Here is a 23153-nt window from a genome sequence, read left to right as displayed (position 1 = left end):
TATATGTAAATGGAAATTCATTTTTTATATTTTAAATTATATTATATTATTTTATGTATTTTTAGAAATTAAGAAAAAGGAAAAAAATCTTACATCATATATCGGCATGTAATTTTTGTAGCCTTTTTTCCTTTTCTTCACGGGAGCACTTGCTGGGACAATTACACATACGTTGCCAAAAAGGGTAATTAGAAGAGGAATGGATAGAAAAGTACTAAATTATACGAGAAATGGAAAGGGAAAGTATTCAGCACGTGAGCAGCGAGTGGCTTTAGCGACGGTGCCTTTATATGGGATTCGCCTCCGGCAACGAGACAAGGAAACCAACGTCATCATTTTCAGAACCGGAGCGAAACTGAATCAGTTTATCCCCGATATTTCTGCCTCTCTCGGCATTTCTTTACGAAAATTCAAAAAGCGCCGATACAGGCGCTTTCTTCTCTACTCATCTGGACTCGGCTGCAGAGACAAAACGTTCTCTGGTCAGCTTGAATTTGGTTTGCGATTGAACGGAGTTTGACTCGAGTACATAGAGGTTTTGGAATCGGAAATTTGAGTTTGAAATGGATGGAAAGTGGAGATTCAATCGGTTCAAGCTGCGGGCAGCGATGACAATGGTGGTGATATCATTGCTTCACCAGCATCTGAGACTCTGTTGGTGTCTCAACAGCGAAGGTACTGCTGAATTCTACATGCCTGTAAAGTTTTGGAGTTTTGAAGAACTGCATTCAGCTATAAAGCGTGTTTATTGTGTGAATTGCAGGTTTGGCACTGTTGAAATTTCGGGAGAGTGTGGTAAAAGATCCATTTGGTGCTTTGTCGGATTGGAACGACAGTGGTGGCGAGGTTGATCACTGTTCCTGGTTCGGAGTCGAGTGCTCGGACGGAAAAGTTGTTATCTTGTGAGTAGTTCTTTGGTGAAATTGTTATTCGTTATTGATACTGCGATTTTGCTTGGCAAAGTTTCTTGACATTTCACCTTTGTTTGACTCTCGGGAAAGTCGACACAAAAAAGGAAAATGCTTAAGAAATTAATCAAATTTTTAGGCATTTTCAAGTTGTTTTTTATCGATCAAAGGTCAGAGGCATGGACCTGGACGAATCAATGCTATGATTTCTGATGTAATTTTTTTTTTCTCTCCCATTTCTTAATTGTTGCCATAAAAACATTCAGAATCGTGCAACTCTGAATTCCAATGGGATTCAGAAAACATCATATTTTATATGCTGTTAGAATCACTTTGTCAATCCCTTTATGGGTAGAGTATGAGAAGTTGCAATGCTCCCAAACTACATATACTTCCCTCAGGAACTTATTGATAAAGCATATGTAAGTAAAAGGGACATTGTTCAATGCTTTACATGGCCATAATATTGTCTTTGGGTCAAAGAATTTTAAGATTCAAATTAATATCGTTTTTAGGGTAGCGACTAGGGGCAGATCTGTGAATGTTTCAGGTTTGCTTGAGTTTCATGTTGTACCTGAAAAATTAACACTACCGGGAGGAAGGAAACTGTCCAAACTCAGATGATGTGAAGTCCTTTTGGAAGTAATAAAATGAAAAATATTCAATGCTGCACGCATAAAGATCATGTTGTAAATGGTTAGAAATAATCTAGACATGAATGGAGGAATCTTTTCATTTTCTAATGCTGTTTTTTGGTTTGTTGCATATCAAAGGTATTGTCCTCATTTGGATGCCTTTGAGTTTTCTTTTCATCCTTTTTAAAGTCGGTGTTGATGGAGTAGGTCTTCGAACTTTTTATGTTGTTTTATGGTTTATCACAGATCAAGGGTGCCTTTCTTAATTTTATTTTTCATTTTCATTTTACCCTAAAGTTCTACATATATTTTTTACTTGTAGGAATTTGAGAGATCTTTGTCTCGTAGGAACAATGGCACCTGAAGTTGGGAAGTTGGCCTTTATAAAATCTATGTAAGCATATATTACTATGTTCAATCAATTTTACAAGCATTATTTTTTAATTATTTTGTTTATATGCTGGTTTGGTTTGCATGTCTCCTATGTAGTATTCTACGGAATAATTCTTTCTCCGGAAACATTCCTAAAGATATTGGAGAGTTGAAGGAGCTGGAGGTGTTGGACCTGGGTTACAATAATTTTAGTGGATCATTCCCATCTGATTTTGGCAATAATCAGTCCCTGACAATCCTGTGAGTTGCTCTTTCAACCTTTTAATATAATCACCTGGTTTTCTTGTTCTTTACTTACTCCATCTTCTGATCATTATTGCAGTTTATTGGACAATAACGAGTTCCTTGGCAGCATATCTCCTGAAATCTACGAGCTTAAGATGCTTTCTGAATATCAGGTTGATGAAAACCAGCTATCTAGTGCTGCTTCAGGACCAACTTGCAAAAGTAGATCTATTTCTGGGTAAGTGCAGACCATCAATTTGAATTTATTTTTCCTATTAACATTAATGTAGGATATTTTCTGTAAACTATACATCTCCTTCGGTTTTCAGAAAATTTGAGGTGAAGGAATTGAAAATGCTTAGAGTACTTTAGAAAGGAAGCATCTTTTGATCATTTTAGAAGCATTTCCTTCATTTTGTTCTCTTGAGCTAAGAGGGTAAAAGTCTGTTTGGCTAGTGGAATACTGAACTTCAATAATTGGACAAGAATTTTCACATACCAGGCAATGTAACCTTGTGGATGGTTTGGATTTAAGGTGTTTGTCACACACACACGTGTGTATGTGTGTGTGTGTGTATTCAGAGCTGTGATTTTTCCTTCTTTAATGTCAAGTTTGGAACAGTTGCCTTAGTACATTAGAACTTCAGAATAAGAGAAGAATTAATACGTTGTTGTTTGTATGGGGTTACTAGTGACATTCATGGATTATTAAATAATACGTGTCAAACTTGTTTCATGCATTATGTTTATTGAGGCTTTTAGAATGGTCTTTAACTGCACCTGCAGCTGTACCATGGTACAAACAAGAAATTCAAATGTAGTTCTTGTGATCTTGATTTGACTTGTTTACAGTGGTTTTCAAGAAAACATGTTTGTATATTATTTCCTGGATCTGCCTTATGACAACTGCTTTTCTCTCTGTTAGGGACACTGCTCAACCTCGAGATGTATCTTATAGGAGGGTGCTGCAGGTGGTGGATGCTGTGGGTCCACCCAAAGAAAGGGAAAAAAATGCGAAAAGTGGATTTGAGTCATTACCATTGTCTTCACCTTCTTTGTCACCATCGCCCTCAGCTTCTTTGTCACCATCATCCTCAGCTTCTTTGTCACTATCACCCTCACCTTCTTTTTCATCATCACTATCACCATTTTTACCCTCAGACTCACCCTCGGCTCCTCCATCACCATCTCCAGCAGAGTTTTCGTTATCTTCCCCTGCAGCATCTCCCTTTACAAAATTTTGGCCGGGTCCACTCTCACCCAAACTACCACCAAGTCCAGCTTCACCAGTTCCATCAAATCCACCAATGATTGTTTCTGCACCCCCATCCAATTCAGCTCCAGTGCCTTCCCCTGCTCCAGCTCCTAGTCCAATGCTCAATAAAAGTTCTTATGGGAAGCATTATACAGTTCTAATTTTGTCTGGAGTTTTGGGGAGTTCTTTAGTCATATTTATTTCAGCCATGGGCATTATCTTCTGTAGAAGCCATAAGGTGGTTACCGTCAAGCCTTGGGCCACAGGTCTAAGCGGGCAGCTGCAGAAAGCATTTGTAACAGGTTAGTCTTCTTCCCATGAGAAAAAAGGATTTATCACATGTTTGCATTCTGAGAAAATTTAGGACTCCATGTACACAATAGGACAATTTGTTAACAGCCCAACAGCATAGCTGAATGTACAGTGGAGTGTGGGGGTCTGGTAAGTTGGTGCCCAATGGCCATCAACCTCAAAGGATAATCTTGGAACTATTACAGTTTGAAGGTTTTCTTTGGATCTCCTAGAAAGCATGCGAGGAAGGATAAGGAAAAGGAAGGAAACGGAAATAAAATAACAGTACAAACTTGAGCTCGATATACTTTTCTCCAATTTTTATTTACTTCATAAATAGAGATTCAATAATTTGAAAATGTAAGAGTTTTCAAATAATTTTCATTATATTTTATTTAACTTATTCCACCACAATCAAACAGCATAACTCAAGATTCTTTCCTATTTTATCTTTTTCTTTCTTTTTCTAGTACTTTCTGACATCCAAATGGAATCTAGGGATTTCTTTGCCCCCTCTATCTCAACTGTAGAGTAAACAGTTTATGATTATCCTCTTATGGTTGTATTTCCTAATAAGAACCATGGATAGAGACTCTCAATGCCTGCATTTGGGCAAGTGTAGAATGCAAATGTCATCTTTTAATCCATCCACTCTGGTGTAAGCATTCCTGCTGTTTCAATGTATGTGTCTATATGTTCACATTTGAGAGTGCATTTCAGGTGTACCAAAGCTCAATCGAGCAGAACTCGAAACAGCTTGTGAAGATTTCAGCAATATAATTGGTTCTCTATCAGATGGCACAGTGTACAAAGGAACTCTTTCAAATGGAGTTGAAATAGCAGTGACATCTAGTGCAGTGGCATCTCTTGGAGACTGGTCAAAGAATTTAGAAGCCCAGTTCAGAAAGAAGGTACTTTAAACCCAAATTTCACCAAACCTTATGTATCATCCATCCATTTGTGAATCTTACTGTTACTTTTGGTTACTATTTCAGATAGACACGTTATCAAAAGTGAACCACAAGAATTTTGTGAACCTTATTGGGTTTTGTGAAGAGGATAAGCCTTTTACGAGAATGATGGTTTTTGAATATGCTCCTAACGGAACGCTCTTTGAGCATCTGCACAGTGAGTATCTAGCTTTCCTCAATATATACAGCCATGCAGCATATTTTTCAAGGAAATATGTACTTCATTTAGTATATCATGATCTATTGCACAAACCAACATATGTGAATATGCCTGAGAAGAAGCATTTTCTATTTTCCCCACATTTATGGAAAATGAGATAAGTATGCAGAGGACTCATCTTTTAACAGTTTCCACTTCATGCAACTCAAATAAACTGACTGGGTGATCATCACAGCCAAAAGAGTTTCATTCCCTTGGAAAATTCATTAACTTGATTTGGGATTTAATCAAGTGTCAATATATAAGGTTCAATTAATCCATCTTCACTACCAAAGTTTGGTTCACTCTGATTCCTTTCCAAATCATAATCATTAAAAACTGTGTTTAACCTTCAATTGTCAGCTGCAAAAAGTGAGTCATATCCTGTAGGGTCAGCCACCATAATGTTCTGTGTCAAGGTGGTTGGAACTCATTACTGCTGACTACACCTGCATTTTAGAGCAATTATCTAAGTTCATAGTGTACCCTGTCATGGTGCAAACAACCGCATTGACTGTAGAAGACATGTGCCAAATCATGCATTAACCATTAAACATATAATGACCGAAGATAAATGTAGTGTTTGTATGGTTGGTTGATTTTGGATTGGGAACATGTTGCAGTAAAGGAAGCAGAGCACTTAGACTGGGGAATGCGGCTGCGGATAGCTATGGGCTTGGCATACTGCCTTGAATATATGCACCAGCTGAATCCACCCATAGCCCACCAAAAGCTACAATCTTCCTCTATATATCTGACCGAAGATTATGCAGCAAAAATATCAGACTTCAGTTTCTGGAATGAGGTAACTGCAGCAAAGATGGGATCAGTTGCCATGGAGCTCTTGGAAACCCCATCAGCAGATCCAGAGAGTAACGTTTACAGCTTGGGGGTAATATTGTTTGAGATGATAACAGGCAGGCTCCCATACTCTGTGGACAATGGTCCTTCCTCAGATTGGGCATCAGACTATTTGAAAATGGACCAACCCTCAAGAGAAATGGTGGATCCAACTCTAAAATCTTTCCAAGAGGAGGAGCTCAAGAAACTGCTTCAAGTAGTAAAAGATTGTGTCCATCCTGATCCAAGCCAGAGGCCAACAATGAGAGAGGTAACAGCTAGATTGAAGGAGATAACCACAATGGGGCCTGATGGAGCAACACCGAAACTATCTCCTCTTTGGTGGGCAGAACTTGAGATCATGTCTTCGGAAGCAAGTTAAGAGGTTAACTTGACCGCTAAATATTAAGTTAAAAAGTTTCTTGTTTTTCTTCCTCTAAAAGGGAGAAAAAAAATCCATCTCCTTCTCACCCCCCATTCTGTGTTCCATGTCTCATCTCAAAAGCAGGCTTCTATTTAAGGTAGATGAATGATGTTTGTATATAAACAGAGAAAGGGAGACCTGTTGGATTTTCTTGCTTGATTTTTCTCTTTACTAGTGGGTTGTGAAATTCTGATACCTAAAAACATACTTATGAAATCAATAAATACTGAGTTTCTCCAAATTATGATGTTGTATTCACTAGTCCGAGAATTCAACTGACACATTCGACTCATCTCTTAAAGGATTACCTGTTTTGAAGGTCCCCTATGGAGAATTCATTTGCAATTGCAAGTATGAGAGAATTTGCTTCCATGCTTTGGAATCTCCCTTTTCTATGGTAAGGAAACGGTAGGAGGTTAATATAGCACCCCATCTTCTATATGGTCATCATGATTGAAGGACTACCTTAGCAGCCATCTATCAAAAGAGTCATAAGTTCATAAGGGGCAAAATCCCATATTCCTGTGTCCCACTGCACAACACTCAAAACAAAAGTCTTTTTAAGTAAAAATGAAAAGGAATTACAGAGCACACCCATGATCTTTGCTACATGAAATAAGAAAATTTTAAATATTCCAGGATGAATGGATGTACAAATTTACCGTGGGGATATAGCTACCTTTCCAATAAATCAAACGAACGTGAATGGGTTGTCACAACTGGGACATAGTTGGATCTCTTAATGACATATCTCATGTGCAAGAGAAATGGTGTTTCTAAAGAGGCAAAATTTGAGAAACCTATACCATTCTCAAGAAACAATGATGTAGAAATTACAGTGATGAACCTTTTAAACAGCAACCCATTCACAAGAGGCAAATTTTGGTACTCCTTTTAACAGCGGCCTTCTACCCAGTACATGCTGTTCCATCATCATCAACCCCATGATGCCACCACACCTGTATACATTCTATGCTCTGCTTGATGTGTTCTCTTCTCATGGCCATGTCTGTTTCTCGTCCAGACTCTTTCTGGAAAAATTGAGCCAGGTGGAAAATTGGTCTAGTAGTTTTCTCCTGGAAATTGACATCAAAGTTGTTGTCAGACTTTGATTTTATGGGCAGCAATAAAATATGATGCTTCACTTCTGCTGCTGATGGGTAGCTTGATCCTGTGCTCGATTGTACAGATCGAGTGTGTCTGTGTGGTTGAGATCCAAGCAGAGAGCTGCCTCACAATCTTGGATTGCAGAAACGAAGTTGCCCATCGACTCGTAGAATGCTGCTCGAAGATGGAGCATTTGCAGGTCAGGCTTAAAAGCTATGGCCTTTGTGAGCTCTTCTACAGCTTCAGTTTCTTTTTGGTCATCCATCAACACTGGTAAGAAGAGGTTCAGATTATTAGTACAGGTTTCTCATTTCCTAGATAACCAGTAGATCAGAGCGACAACAAAACATAAAATGAAAAGCTGAGGCAAGTCTTTGTAGAACTTGTACAAGAAAATGTTCCTTATGGAACTACCACAGAAAGCTCATTTTTTCAGTGCAAGACAATGAAAAAGCCATAGCTTTCTTATTCTCTTGCATTTTTTCAGTTTAGTCAGGTTTCTGACAGTGCCATGGTCTTTTTTTTTTTTTTTTTTTCTGAACGAAGTAAAAATTTCCAACTCACAACCAATGTTATATAAATACTTCAAATGAAATACCCATGCCGAACATGATATGACAAAGTTTCGGGCGGTGGATATTTCTCTAATATACCTACCAGTCATATGTCCCCAGTAGGGATGTTGAACAATAAATTCCTATGTTGTTCAAAATAGCCTTGGGCTCGATATGAACGTGTTATCTTAATACACACTCTAATTGGGCAAAGGCATAGGATGAGGAGAGAAAAATGGACACTAGGTTTAACCATGTATCTGTATCCTAGGATGCGGTGATCAAACAAATCTAACACTTCGGTAGATACCAACATTTGACACTTGCATCCATGTTCATCTAATACAGCCCAATACAAACAAAATGAAATGGAATATTGTCTTTCTTGAGGAAAAGAACAGTAGGTTGGTGGCTGCAGTTACAGCATCAAGTAATGAACTACTCATTCATTTCCTTTGCCAGTACTTGAAATCATCTACAAGATAAAAGACAGATTTCCAATTTATTTTCTTTTGTTTAATCAAGTTGTTCCATAAACTCAAAGTGCCTCTCAAAGCCATGCCAGCAGGGGGCTAGCAGCCATCCACCTAGTTCACCCAAGATGACTAGAACATGATCTAAGGTCCAAAGACTCTAAAAAAATTCAGGCTGAAGGAAGAAGTACATAAACAGGTCTTCCTAGAATTAAAGGAGTTTCATTTTTTTTCTTTCTTTTTGATTGGTAAAATAAGAGAATATATTAAAAGTTCTAGGAATGGGTGCAACAACGCACACACAGAGTATACAAAAAGCGCCACTAAGACCAGCAAGAAAACAAAGGGAACAGCAAGGGACAACCCTCCAAAAAAAATCACCACCGTAACTACCCAGAAAACTATACTGTCCCCAGTTGACTCTCTTGCCCCTACTGCTCACAACACTAAGGGACAACTCATTTCTAGGCTTATAAGGCACCTTTGATTCTTCCTGCAACAAGAGCTGGATCCTTGCTGCTCCTCCCCCTGCCCCTAACCACCAGAGGAAAGCTTTTGTAATTTAATCGAACACTTGCAATTTCTCTCCCTCTTGAGACGGGAAGATGAGAAGAAGAGAAATGTGGCAAATATACACCATAATGTTAATTAAATACCACTGATGACTGCCAGGACCAGCAACCCAAGAGAATTTAGAGAAACTGACAATAGTTACACCTCTACACTGTCAACTGATCAAAGTGACTGTGTAATAGAATCATAAGAAAATCTGGATATTATCAATTGCCTAGATGTGGATCACTAAAACCATGATTGAGTCCCTCCAATCCCCCAAACTAGTATCTCTGGTTTCATGGACAGTACTGGAAGTAGGGAAAAAAACCTTTGCCTCAATAACCAAGATATTATTGATTGCCTACATATCATAAGATTTTCAGCTCCAAAGAACTTTATGCTTACAATTTAACTTATAGTTTTTACAACAGAGGTTAACATAACCATAACAAATTCAACAAGCAACACATGGAACAAGGGCAGTTTCATTGGGCATGACCTCACAATGAATCAAATTGCAAAGAAAAGACATAAACAAAGGGGCACAAAAAATTACCTGCTGCCCTGTATCTGTATGGGTAAGTTCTCAGTGGATCCAATCTTGTCGCCATACTTAGATCATTCATAGCCATCTCGCGATCACAGTATTCAGACCGCTTTTCATATGCTGATGCATTGTTTCTTGCCTTATCTATCAGCTTTGTCATCTCATTATAAGCAGCTTTCCTTTGATTTTTAAGATGACATACCCGTGCCAACCCTTGATGTGCTCTTGTATGCTTGATGTCAAGGGCATTCATGTAGCAGTCTGCGGCAAGATCCAGTTTACCACAATCCACATAAATACTTCCTAGGTTATTTAATGCCTGCAAAATATTGCAATATAACATCAAACAAACAGATCCTCAGACATAGGACAGCAATACACAAGGGTTTCACTATGTATAATACTTGTCCTTTCCGAAGACCATCTGAAGGACATTTAAGAGCTTCCTCCAGAAGTTGGATGACATAAGCTGATGATTCTGGATTCAGACTTGTATCTGCCAACACATATGCTTTGAGGAAAAAGGCTTCAAATGACCTCTGAAGAGCGATGGACTCCTCTGCCTTAGAGAGTGCTTCTTCACGATGGCCAGTATCATATGATATCCATCCTTCATACACAAGCCTTTCATGCTCAGAGCTAGAATGATTTCTCGCCAACCGCAAACTGCGCATTGCAGCCTTTTGACAATTTAACCTGTAATATTCTTGGATATTAGGCTATCTTCAATACGTTGAAATGAGTTCAATTTTGAAAATAATCACATTGTAGAATTCATAACTTCTTACTTGGACAAGATACAACTTCTAATGTGTCAGAGATCACAGAGATAGGACAAATTATTAAAATTTATCAAACCATTATCTAAGGAACTGCAAGTTTGAGGTTCCACATGAATTACTGGAAAAACTTTTGGGAATCAAGTTCTAGGCAAACAGTTAACAAACATTTTTTTAGGAGAATCATCTCAAGTTTAATCATAAAACTTACCGCAAAAGAAGAAGAGATTGCCGAAACCGTAGAAGGCTCTTATGAGGATCATTGACAAGCATCTGATGTATGACAGCCAGAGATCCAATATCATCAATGCAAGACCATCTATTATAGAGTTGCATCCAGCAATCAGCCTGACTCCACTGTTGAACACGACGACTGAGGAGCTCAACCAAGTGATCTGCACTCACCTTCCCATGAAACATGCTGTAATTCGGTTCCAATGCTAACAACGCCCGAATATCTCTCAGTGCACTTTGATAGTCCTCGAGTGCTATAAAGAACCAAGCCCGCAGTTCAAGGCAGTCAGGAGACACCTTAAATCCAATGATTTTGTCAATCTCAGTGATGGATGCTCTAATCTGTTTCTCCTCCATCAATGCAACAGCTCTGTATTTATAGGGAAACGAAAGTGTGGGATCCAGTTCAGTTGCAGTATTCAAATCAAAAATCTTCATCCTCCCACTGCAGTACAGAGATCGCTCCTGGTACATCCACCCAACTGATTTATAATCAGAGATGAGAGAATTCATCAGCTCATACGATGAATACTGGTGCCCTTGCTTGTACTTAGCTCTTGCAACACCAGCCACAGAATAAACATGACCCACCTCAGTTGCAGCTTCAAAGCAACATTCAGCATCCTCATACTCCTTCCTCTCAAGCCTCACACAGCCCAATTGATGAAATGCAAGTGCCTTCTGCCACTTTTCTGTAGCACACTCTCTCATTCTTTCCAGCAACATTACAGTTGTTTTTGATACCATATTCTCTTCCATAGCCACTTGACTAAGAAAATAATACAACAAAAAAGAAGCATGACCTACCATGGCCAGCCTCTCCTTTGCCTCAATACTACAAAAAATTTTCACAACCTTCAGATTATACAAAGAACTTGGAAGCTCTCTTAACAGCACTTGCAAGCAAGCAGCTACAAGAAGACTCGCAGTCTCCTCCAAACCATAATCAATAAGAATCAATGCATCCCCAATATTACAAACCAATGAAGCTAAATAAGCATCACAAGCACTCTTCATCTCCTCACAACAGAACCTATTTGCAAAGGATAGCATCTCCAAAACAATCTCAGGATGAAATGAATCTAATCTTCTGGTTCTACTAAATACTTCCACAGCTCTCATTCCCTCCACCGATATCCCGTTTTCTGAAAAATCAATCTTAACCCTTTTCGACTCAATAAAGCTACCATAAAGCATGGTCTCAAAAGGGCCAGAGAGGACTGCAATCTTATTTCTCACACAGTTGATCTCTTCATCATCAATACAAAAGGAAACATCACTATTCTCATTTGAAGTCGAACACTCATCATCCCCAACGATGATTCGCTTATCGGTTCCATCTACTGTGCCTAGACGACATCGGCAATGATCATAGAATGACTTGGGATCACACCCAGGTACCATTGCTGCCTTGGGACATTCAAGAATGTGCCCACCACATTCCATGGATGTTGACCCCGAAAGCTCATCCTCCCTCCTCTCGTAGCGTAACCACGCCGAGAGCACGACCTTTGACTGTATATCAGCAACGTTTTGCCGCGCCGTCCAAAGGCACCGGCGGAGCAGCTTCGGATCACCGAGGCTGCGCAAGAGCGAGTACTGCTCAAGGCATATCAACGATTTATCGAATTGTGAGCATGTCTGAAACCGACGATACAAGCTCGCTAGGGTTTCTACATGATTGACGGATTTGAGGTGGAGGTCTATGGGTGGCTCAATGAGCTCCGTCGTAGGGAGCCCATAAGGGAGAAGAGGCTCAGCTACTGACGCTGAGATGGCCTGACTCAGTTTCAGCCACTTGGAGTGGTGGTTGACCTTACCTGTTACAGCGCAGCTGGTGGTGCTACTGGGATTGGCGTCTGGAGGAGTTAGGGCATGAACTTGGGTGCTCTTGTATCGCTCTATAAGCTTGAAGCTACGCATTGGATCGGATGTGATTATATTCCAAGATTTGATTCAGAAATCTCTAGTTTTTCATTCAAAAACCAATGATGGAAACCGATGTGGGTATGAGTGATTGAACACCTCCGGCCCGCAAACACCACCGTGAGCCAGAGGGAGGCAAGCGAGAAGGAGGTGATGTTGGAGACTATGGACTCAAACGTTGGTGTTTGTTTCTCGGGAAAATTAAAACCAAAATTATATGTAGGCGCTTTTCATTAAGCCGGCCATGTTGACAGTTGACCGGCACTTTTGCATCTGATTGGGACTGGGCTGTATTCCACTTCTCTCCTCTCTATCTTTCCACTTACATGTATACCATTTTTGTATTTTTCTTCCCTACTTTTTTTTTTTCTTCTAATTTATGATTCTAAGTATTTCTAACGTATCTTATATATTTCTTCAACTACAAACACAACACAAATAAAATGTATATTAAATATTATCTTTTTAATCAAAATTATAAAATTAAAATATAGTTTTAATTTAAATATCATTTTATTTTTATCATCAAATTAAGCCAAGTAATAATTTAAACATATCTTAATGTCCATCATTTTTTTTTCAGGTTTTAATAACTAAATGTATAGTCCAAATGCTATGTGTAATTAACTTTATTTTAATATAAACTTTACTATAAAACTAATATTTAAAAATTTTGAACCATACAATACTTGAAATTGTGGTTAATGTCATGGTCTTGCACACATATTATCCTTTATTATTTATTTTTAATATAAATATAATTTATACATAAAAATTTAAAACCGTGCAATGATTTAAATAGTAAATTTGTGTTTATTTAAAAAGTGTTCTCGAAAGTTTTTGAATATTCCTATAATTCCATAATTCTATACAACATAACAAAAATATTGTATCTGGATTTTCGTGATATCTCACATCAATCATTAGAAGAAATTCTTGATACTACTCTTGAATATCCTCGTCGTTATATATGAGAACAATTTGTCAGGATGTCATCAAATTTCTCAATAGATACAAATATGGGATGAATTAGGCTTATTAATTAGGTAATAAGCATAGGTCAAAGCCAAATGAGGGTTTGTTAAGAAAAAGGAAAATGGTTGAGTAGCTTACAAACTATGGAATTAGTTAGCTCATGGGTCTCATAATTCAAAAGCGTATTCTGCAATCCATGAGGCCTTTTCTACAGTGTAAAGCAAACCCTGACCAATAATTCATGATGAGTTGACACCAAAATCTGGAGAATTACATTGCCAACCGTTTATGGTATATGATTGGTAGAACAGTAGTCTTGTTGTCTTCAATCATTTATGAAAAATACTATTGATGTTGCTTCTGATCTGTATCCACAAACCTCATACACCATGGAAGATCAGATAAAGAACTTATGAAAGCGGGGAGGAAATATGATTGGAGAGCAACCTTTCACCTTCCGGTGTTAATTCCAGTTGAGGAATTTTCAAACATATATTTACGGATAGAGCATGAAAAGATAACACTAAAATTTTTGAGTAAACACATTGCACACGATATACTCATTGTGGTTTGTCGATATTTCCTAACAAAATTTTGCGATTGATTCATAGTTGAAATGTCAAAATCAAGACCTAATTGGCGCACCGCCCCAAAATAAAAAAAATGGGGATTCAAGCTAATCGTAGAAGCCAAACATCCTAATCGTTTTTATTCGTAGGACAAGTGCCCAACACGTGAGTATGCATGCACCAAACAATACATTACGCCAATTATTCACTAAACTCATTGAGGGAGAGAGGCTCATGGCCCCAATTATTTATGGTTTGGTGACCATTAGATCTAGGGCACACCTTCCCATAATGTTTATTAAAAATAAATAAATTAAGGTACCATGTCCTCCAGGACAAGGGCTCTAGGCATTATTGGGTTACTAATAAACTAATTATTCTGGGAGAGAGAGAGAGAGAGAGAGAGAGAGTCAGCAAACATATCCGAAAGATTTGAGGGCATTTTTCAGTGGTGGGTGAGGTGGAACCGTGGAAGCAAATCCTGAAAAGAAGACAAGAGAATATATAGGGGAGGGGCTTGGAGGGAGGGAAGAGGATTGGGGGGAGGTGTCACGTGGCTTGGGGACTCCATGTGAGGCGCTGTGGAGCAGTCTGTTGCTGGCGAGTCAGAGTAGGACATGCGCATCGAGAGGAGATGGTGCACATGGGAAGAGACACCAATCAGTGTTTGGTTCCTTGTAGGGTCGAATCATCATCTCTGGGTGTGTTAAAAGACAAGCGTTTCAGACTCACTAGGGAGGGAAGTAGATGGTTAGATACTCCAAGGAAAAGTAACTAATTTTCGAAGCTTTTGAAGGGGGTGTTTGGTACATAGTAATAGAAAATGGGAAGTAAAAAATCATTCAGTTTTTTATTTGTTAATATTAATATACTTAAAATACTCATCTCATTGTCTTAAAAGATAAAACCCATTATTACAAAGAATTTGATTCCTCTTTTCCCATGCTATATTGCAAACACACCCTAAGAAAATGGTAAATTTGTGTAAATTTTTAAACGTTGGTTTTAACCTTTAAAAGGCCAATATTGCAAAATGGCAAAGTGGTAGGAGTAAGAAATGGAATGGTTTAGCCATACACATGGCCTATTTTGCCAACCTTGCAAGATTTGGGGGCATGAGGGCGGGCCAGGAAAAATGGAGATGCAGCCTTTTGGTGCCCATGGGTCCAGAAAAAGAATGCCTAATTCATCCCTCTTTCTTTCCTTCTTTTTATTTATTTTTTATTTTTTTATTTTGATGTAATTAAAGCATGGTATAAACAGCCAAGAAAGTACTACTTAAATTCATGAACACACGGACCTCTAGGAGCAAAATCCAAGGTGTGCTCTCATGAAACTAAGTGGCCAGCCAGCTTCTCTCTCTAATATCTTCACCGGGTTTTACTTTTAAATGACAATCTCAAGGCCTTAACTGCAAAAAAAATAATGTCAAATCCTTGGAGAGGACACACTGGAGACAGACAAGGAGCATGAAAGCTGTAGTTACCAGACCCAAATAAAACCCAAATAGACATTGGCAGCGTCTGCCCTACCTTCCGCACTACTTTTATGACCAATTCCATGGTACAGCAGATAAATCACATTAAAAAGCTTGTAAATTTATGTGGTTTTGAAGGCAAGACATTAATGCAGTGCACGTCTTTACAGACTTGGTGGCCCCGTAAACGCTGATAACTAAAACAACCTACTTGGATTGTCGCCCAGTCGCTGTTATGAAGTGTTACAGTTGACATCATAGGGCATCACACATTACATGTGAAGGGAGTTGATTCTGAAAAAACCTTCTAACCAATTAGGTTACCTATGTGACAGGAAATAAATTGTGCAGGCATCTACCAGAATAGCCATGGGCAAAATCATCACTATTTTATGTTTCAAGCAAGGATTGTGAGTTTGCTCAGCAAAGTAGGGGGATTAGTTAGCTTGGGATGTTGTGTAGTTTTGATTTCCAATGTGCCGCTGGTATAGTTGTATAAGGAAAATTCTAAGATTCTGAAGGTACTTGTTGAAAATGTAATATGGGTAATTGAAAGTGTATGTTTGAAATCTAGATGCTTGAACGAAGATATAAATATATGAAACCAAGGTACAAATAAATGAAACCAAAATATAAAAGAAAGAGATTAGGAGGGTGTTTGATAAATCAATCTAATGATTTAATAGGATTTGATGACTTAATTTAAGTGATTAAGAATATTAAAGAGTTTATTACACTTTATTCCTCTAACTTATAACATGTTTTGCACATTACCTCCTCAAGTTCAAAATTGAAAAATATACCCTACATTCTTTATAATTGTATATAATGTACATTTTTGAGAGACAATATTATTTTTTTTAAATGAAAATGCATGTGCTCTTCACGTTACTAAGGGCAAAATGGTCAATTTTTTTTAAAAAACCCTAACTAACCCTCCTCTTCCTTTGTTCATCTTCTTCTCTCTTCATTGTTTCTCTCTCCTCTCCAATCCTCAATCCTCTCTTTGATGAAAAAGCCAATTGGGAGGACTACATCTCTTGAAATTTCAATCTTGAAACCTCAATTATGGTAAGTATTCAGAGATGGGCTTTGAGGAAGGATGTGATGAAAACAACAAAAAACCCATATTTTAAACCCAAATTTTATTTTATTCTAATCGAGAGCTCCCACAATTCAACAAAATCAGGTTTATGGCTATAAGGAATTGAAATACCTCCGATTCACAACCAAAGATCCAAAAAATCAAGCTTTTTGAAAAAAACCCAAATCAAGAATCAAGACATTCTAGCAATTCTACAAATTTTTTGAGAAAAATCTTAACAAAACTAAAACTTTTCGTTGATAGGTATCTTTTGACAAAAGAAAAAAAGATGCCTAAGTGCTTATCTAGCATCGACCACAATGGAAAGAGGTAGGAGAGAGAGAGTGAAGAGAGAAGCAGAAGAAGAAGAAGGAAGAAGGACCGGTTAGGGTTTCAGAAAAAAAAAATTGACCATTTTGCCCTCAATCACATGAAGAACCTATGCCTTTCCATCCAAAAAAATAACTCAGTCTTTCAAAAAATGCATATTGCATGCAATTATAAAAGATAGATGATACATTGCTTAATTTTGAACTTGAAGGGACAATATGTAAAACACGCTATAAGTTGGGGGTAAGGTGTAATAAACCCAATATGAAATATGTTTGACAAAGTAACTTAATATTATAATTTAAAATTAAAAATAATTTTAATAAATCAATTTAATGAATTAATATTACTTAATAACTTAAGCATAGTTTAACTTAAAATTACTTTAAATCATTAATCATTAAGTAGTAAAATTTACCAAGTGCCCTCCAAAGTACAAAGCAAAGAGACCAGACTTAGGTGTAAAGAAATGGACCCTAAAATGTATATATGTCACGATTTGATTGGTCCCATTTTCCAGTATGTACTGAATCGGTAATGCAGCTGGACCCTATTATAATCCTGTGTACATAGATTCTGGCCTTTTTGTTAGGCTAACTGGTAATATTTTGTGTAGTGAAAGCCTTAAGATCATTCTTACTTGTAGTCAGCAGCCACATAAATCTAGACTTTTTTGGGCATGCCATAGCTGTTCTTATCTTTTAATGCTAGGGTTTATGCAAGGTTTTATACTAGGTTCCTTGTTCAAGAATCCTCCATTTCTCATGTCAGATGTTTGTAGGCGAGACAATATATCAAGGTACTCGAAAGAGTGACTTTTCTCCTATAAGTTAAAGCTGATATAAACAGAAAGAGAAGCATGCGCCATCAGAATTACGAATGATCATAACAGATGAACATAAAATATATAATAGAGGTCCAACATACATAAATTATCTTCTAATTTTGTTCTTTGTATAAGTATGACACTCAAGCAAGAAAGGAACAAGAATGCCATAAGAACACACCTGTAGTACGTATATGCAGTCTTTCAAGTTACATCATGTCGAAGGTTCTCGAATCTTGACTGTGTTTACAGGATCACCTTATTTACACATATTCGAGTCTGAGAGGAAGATTAACCAAAATGTATTTCTAATTCCCACAGGCACTCAATCTCCTAGACTGGTTCATCAGCATCATTTACTCTCTTATAGCATCCAAAACTATACAGGATTCGCACGTAAAAAAGGTTCCAGTACAATAAACTTTTGTGGTACAAAATCTGAACCATGAGTGCATGCTTCCAAAACAGATTTTGGAACACAGAATCTCGTAGCTTTTCTTCTGAATTATTCAAATCGTTTTTAAGATCCAAAGCTTATACTTCTTTATATACAGATATACAAGACAAGGTCCAATCAAATTGGCATCGGAAAGGTGCTTGCAAAGCTTGAGATAAGTTTCTACATTTCCTGTTTGTTGGATCCTATTTCTCAGTCCCTGCAGCACAGCTGCCCTGTCTAGATACTCTGGACACAGGCCCAAGTCAAGCATTTTAATAATTGTTTCTGAAGCATCATCAAAATGGCTTCCTTTAATGTAACCTCTCAACAACCATGATAAGGTTTTCTTCCTACGTATAGAACTTGTGACCTCCATTCCAGTAAGCAATCGTGAAATAGCACTGGCCTCTTTTTTGGAAGCACAGATGGCCAGGACAATGTCATAAAGCTCCCTATCGGCTTCTTTACCCACAAGCTTCATTTCCCACAATTGTCTTTCTGCCTCAAGTCCACGACCAGCACAAATGTACATAGCAAGGAGTCTCTCATAAACCACCCCATGAAGGGGAGACCTTCCCTCTTGAATCACCCAACTGGACAAGCGCACCCCATCAGCTAGAAGGTCAGATTGGTACTTCTCAATAAGTTCAACATTTTCTGCATCAAGTTCAGCTATCAAACCAGACTTTGTGAAACCTTTTAACTTGCGTAAAGCTTTTGCAAATTCATTCAGCTCTTTAACTACAGCTGTCATTGCAATGAGGTAGCTATAGACCTCTGGCTTCAACCCAGATTCTCTAAGATGAATCACCAATTTGACTGCACCCCTGTAGTTCCCCTCTGCCTGATAAAGTGGATTTTAAATGGATCATAACCATAACAAGCAAAAGGTAAGTACTTATAAGACATGCAAGCCAAAATATAACCAAGCCTGTAAAAAGGTACTGTAATTAAATTCACTATAAAATATGCCAAAGAATGCCTACCAATCAATCAATATTAAGTAGTTGATAAACACAGTTAGTTCGACCTGTCATGAGTGGAGTCCAAGTACATTTAAGAGACTTGTGATATATGAAAGAGCCCCCTTGCTTACTTCTTCAGCCTTGTGTCTGGACTGAGCATGATATGACTCACTAAGTTGATCCTCATTTGGTTGTTTACCAAAGTTTAACCCATGATCTCACTTTGATTAAATGCAAAAAAGCGAGTTTAGGTCTTACTTCACCTAAATGCAATAATTTTTTTTTGATAGGTAGAAGCAATTGTATTCAAAGCACCTAAAAAGAGCCCAAAAGTATACAACTTAAATGTAAGAATATGATTTGCCCAACAAAATTTCATGTGTTGATATTCATAAAACATGTCCATCTGACATCCCACCCGTTGTATGTAGGCCTATCATCGTGATCCAATCTCAACAAGTAGATTAGGTAAGTGATCCCATTACAAAAACCCATCAATGATCTAAATCTGTTTGATCCAACAACTAGAGGATTGAATTTGAATATAAGGAGATCTAATCTGCCTGGGGCCTAGTCTGTTTATACAATAATAAAATGCATAGATATTACAAACACTGTATACACAATATATGCTACATCGGATATCATATAACAACTAATATTCTATATGGCACTTAAAAAATATTTTTAGTTCCACCAGACTATATCAGGTTATAGATCTACTATTCAACAATATACGAATTAAAATCTAATTTCCTAAATTCAATCAGGTTAATGGATTGTATCAGTTCCCGATAATTTCTCAACGAACAGGACCCAGAAACCCCAATCTGATCCAAACCCTTTCCACTCAGAAGCATATTTGTAGGTCCACCAATTCAATACCTATGAAATACAAAAGAAACATTTAAGGATGCAACAATTTTTATTTTCCATAAATAGGAACTGGTATTTATGGGCTCTGAAAACCCATTAGTTGAAATTGCATAAGTGAACCTGACAACATGGTGTTTCAAAACCATTCCATAATCATCCAGTTAAGAGTTCTAATGTTATTTTAATGAGAATCAAGTTATCATGCAAACTCAATAACATGATAATAAGAATTTCAACTAGATCAAATACCACATGAAATTCCAATCCAATCACTAAAACAAAGGAATTCAACCCCACCAATAGAATCACAGAAACACAGAATGAGGAAGACAACAATGTCTCCTTGACATAAGATTAAGGGCCACATCATCTAGTCCTAATGCCCGGTATGAGATGGCTTCAATGTATTGTTCTTCTACAATCTATAATATGAGAAAAAACATTAATGGCATTCAAATTCAGAATAAAAAACAATTCATCTAGCCATAAAACCAAGAATTATAATTCAAAAAAAGTTTACCATCATCTTCCAAGCAAGATACCCAGTTGGGCCTCCTTTATGGCCATCCCCATCATCCTCAGAATAAGCAATTTCCCGTCTCAAAACCTCTTTCACAAACAAAACTGCCTTCTCCTTCTCCTCCATCTCCCAATACAGAGATATCACTTTCTCAATCATACTAAAACCAGGCTTGAGTCCAACACAATCCATGTCCACAAGAAGGTCGACCACATCCCCAACATCATGTTCCCCTTCAATCAGCTTCTTAACCCAACTGCACATTATCGAAACCATAAGCTCCATAGTCTCCTTATCAACTCGGTTCTCCTTCCTAAGCCACTCAAACACCTCCAGTGCACACCACGAGTCCCTTCCTTCTTGCGAAAAATACACCAGCACCAGCTGTAATTCACGAGCAGAAAGCCGATCATTCATTTCCTCGAGAACATCCGAGGGCTCCCTCGTCATTCGCTCTAATTCCTCTATGGCTTCGAAAAAGCCCTCGCTCATTTCATCTTCATCGTCACTCGTCAGAAACTGATCCAATTCAACCGATTTGAACAACCTAAATTCTCGAATTTTATCTCGTTTCGGGACTACAAACCTAGGGTTTTGGTGGTTGCAGATTGTAGTTGCCCTTGAACAATATTCCCCTAAAAAACTCCGAGAAAACTTGGGAACGATTAACCGGGGCCGTTGAATTGAGAAGGATGAAGAAAGTGTAAAGCCCAATTCGGTCGGACTCATCAGAGAAGAAGCAAATCCATGCGCAGAGGCCATGTCTTCACTTCACTTCACTTCACTTCAATTCAAGACTTTCGGGTCACATGAACAAAGCTACCAGAATCACACTGCGTTTGGTTGCCAAGAAACAAAGAAAAGAAAAGAAAATTTTGATTTTCAAAAGATGAACCGCCCATTCATACCAGACTCAGTTGAGTAAAAGCTTTTTTTTCCTTTTTCTTCTGGATTTCCAAATAGAAATTCAAAATTTAAGCTTCTGTTTCATTTTTCCCGGCAACCAAACACAATTGTCATGAAAAATGAAGTCCAAGAGAAAAGGGAATGCTGTCTGGCACATCCATTCATTCAGTAGCATCGCCAAGACAAACGAAAGAATAAAAGAGGAGACGTGTTCCAATGGAGTCTACTCAGCGAATCTAGCCACAGGGCCCAAATCCAGTGATACTGACCCCATTTTCCTTTCACACAAGGCCGAGCCCAGTATCAATGAGGTTGAATCCTCTGCCCAAACAAAACAAGCCCTGGCCCAATTAATTGTTTTCTTGGCCCTAATAAAATCAAAGCGATTACTGGACCACTAATAGAAGCTTAGCCTCATATAACCCATTGGTTTGAGGAAAATTATATCATCAGAATCGCTCGATGTTTGAACATCAATATTGATCGTTAGATCCAAAAACTATAATTTTTTTTTTCATTTTTCCATTATTGGGCCTAACATTAGGAAAAAATTTAATTTATTATATTAAGGACTGTGTGGACTTGATATATTGGAATTATTATCACAAAAGAGAGTTTCCTGTGCTAAAAACTAATCTAAACCATATCAAAAATTTGGGCTGGGCCTCTGCCGAGATGCCTCACGGCATGGGGGCATGGTGATATGATGGCACGATGAGATGATGGGTGAAGCAGCACGCATGGAAGAGAGAGGGAGGATGGTGGTGGAAAAAGGACAAATATGCTAATTCTGGAATAATGGTTTGATCCGCATTAATAGGGCTACGTATTTTCTCATGCAATAAAATAATATGGTTTCGGTGGAATGTAATAAATAAAAAAATGGGGATGGATTGTTGGGAGTTGACCTTTGAGCATTTCAAGTCTCACTCTGCATACCAAACAAACCATCAGTGTTTTAATAATTCTCACATGCAGGACAAGGCCCTCCCTTTTAATACTCACAAAACACCCACCTCCCCCACCCCCGCCTCCCTACAACTCTCCTTTCTTATTTATAAGCCACATTCATTCTTCAATAATTCATATGAAACTTTATACAACTTATAAATAAGTATGAGATTTATTCGTAGCTGTATTGGAGTCAAAAGTTTATATTAAGGAACCAAAAAAAAAAAAAAAAAAATTTTTATTTCGACTCTTTAAAGGAATAAATTTATTTCATATATCTTAAAATTTACTTTAATTTTTTTTAAATTCACGATAATTTAAATTTTTGTTTGATATCCCATTTTTTTAAACCGTTAACATTTTAATTTTTTTTTTTTTTATATTTTATATAAAGTTACTAAGGGTCTGTTTGAGAATTATTTTTTACAATAGTTTTCTGTTCTCAAGAAAAAAAAAATACAAAAAAAAACACATTTAACAACTAAAAAATGTTTTATGTTTTAAGTTCTTAAGAACAAAAAATATAGCATTTTTAAAGAACATCTTTTAGTTATTTTATGCTATTTTCATTTGTTTTCTAAGGGTTATTTTGAGAAATAATTATATATATATATATATAAAATAATTAAAAATAAAATACTAGATATAAAAATTATTTTTAAAACATATTTAAAAATATATAAAATATTTCAAGTTTTTTAAATAAATTTTTGTTCTACAAAAATTAGAAAACAATTGCCAAACAAATCCCCTAATATTTTCTTACTTTAAAAATAAAAAATAAGAAATACATCTAAGTATATGCTTATTTAGTGGCATAATATAATTAATTTTGTGTAAAATTTATTAAAAAACAATATTAAAGGCAATGTAATTATTTTATTATTATTATTATTATAATTTTGAGCAGACATCCGGG

At 37.2% G+C, this 23153-nt stretch overlaps 3 protein-coding genes across 3 annotated transcripts; 1 reads left to right on the top strand and 2 right to left on the bottom strand.

Annotated features, from left to right (window-relative positions):
* The first annotated feature begins 245 nt into the window (after positions 1-245).
* On the top strand, positions 246-6382 carry LOC100262036 (inactive receptor-like serine/threonine-protein kinase At2g40270). The gene is made up of 9 exons (XM_002278356.4): positions 246-675; positions 764-902; positions 1866-1937; positions 2033-2176; positions 2259-2399; positions 3087-3718; positions 4428-4618; positions 4703-4835; positions 5501-6382. The coding sequence occupies exons 1-9, from the start codon at positions 564-566 to the stop codon at positions 6097-6099; spliced, it is 2163 nt and encodes a 720-aa protein (XP_002278392.1). The 5' UTR covers positions 246-563; the 3' UTR covers positions 6100-6382.
* A 302-nt stretch (positions 6383-6684) lies between these two features.
* On the bottom strand, positions 6685-12661 carry LOC100256939 (ethylene-overproduction protein 1). The gene is made up of 4 exons (XM_002278378.4): positions 10368-12661; positions 9782-10073; positions 9387-9696; positions 6685-7518 (listed from the first exon to the last, which is right to left on the bottom strand). The coding sequence occupies exons 1-4, from the start codon at positions 12311-12313 to the stop codon at positions 7283-7285; spliced, it is 2784 nt and encodes a 927-aa protein (XP_002278414.1). The 5' UTR covers positions 12314-12661; the 3' UTR covers positions 6685-7282.
* A 4970-nt stretch (positions 12662-17631) lies between these two features.
* On the bottom strand, positions 17632-21501 carry LOC100251804 (pentatricopeptide repeat-containing protein At2g30100, chloroplastic). Its single transcript, XM_002278398.4, has 2 exons — positions 20378-21501; positions 17632-18860 (listed from the first exon to the last, which is right to left on the bottom strand). The coding sequence occupies exons 1-2, from the start codon at positions 21137-21139 to the stop codon at positions 18087-18089; spliced, it is 1536 nt and encodes a 511-aa protein (XP_002278434.1). The 5' UTR covers positions 21140-21501; the 3' UTR covers positions 17632-18086.
* Positions 21502-23153: the final 1652 nt, after the last annotated feature.

The sequence above is a fragment of the Vitis vinifera genome, chromosome 6, assembly GCF_030704535.1.
Source record: "Vitis vinifera cultivar Pinot Noir 40024 chromosome 6, ASM3070453v1".
Lineage (NCBI taxonomy): Eukaryota > Viridiplantae > Streptophyta > Magnoliopsida > Vitales > Vitaceae > Vitis > Vitis vinifera.
The sequence above is the reverse complement of the archived record's forward strand: the minus strand, read 5'-3'. Positions and strand labels throughout refer to the sequence as shown.

Bases quoted from the DNA above. Each gene is read 5' to 3' on its own strand.
- LOC100262036 (XM_002278356.4), top strand. From the start codon at position 564: ATGGATGGAAAGTGGAGATTCAATCGGTTCAAGCTGCGGGCAGCGATG. The intron at 3,719-4,427 runs GTTAGTCTTCTT...AGTGCATTTCAG, and splicing joins GCAGAAAGCATTTGTAACAG to GTGTACCAAAGCTCAATCGA. The intron at 4,619-4,702 runs GTACTTTAAACC...TTACTATTTCAG, and splicing joins AAGCCCAGTTCAGAAAGAAG to ATAGACACGTTATCAAAAGT.
- LOC100256939 (XM_002278378.4), bottom strand. From the start codon at position 12,313: ATGCGTAGCTTCAAGCTTATAGAGCGATACAAGAGCACCCAAGTTCAT. The intron at 9,697-9,781 runs GTATTATACATA...AATATTTTGCAG, and splicing joins ATGGTCTTCGGAAAGGACAA to GCATTAAATAACCTAGGAAG. The intron at 7,519-9,386 runs GTAATTTTTTGT...TCTTCTTACCAG, and splicing joins ATACAGATACAGGGCAGCAG to TGTTGATGGATGACCAAAAA.
- LOC100251804 (XM_002278398.4), bottom strand. From the start codon at position 21,139: ATGGCCTCTGCGCATGGATTTGCTTCTTCTCTGATGAGTCCGACCGAA. The intron at 18,861-20,377 runs GTAAACTTTTTT...CCACTTTATCAG, and splicing joins ATCTTGCTTGGAAGATGATG to GCAGAGGGGAACTACAGGGG.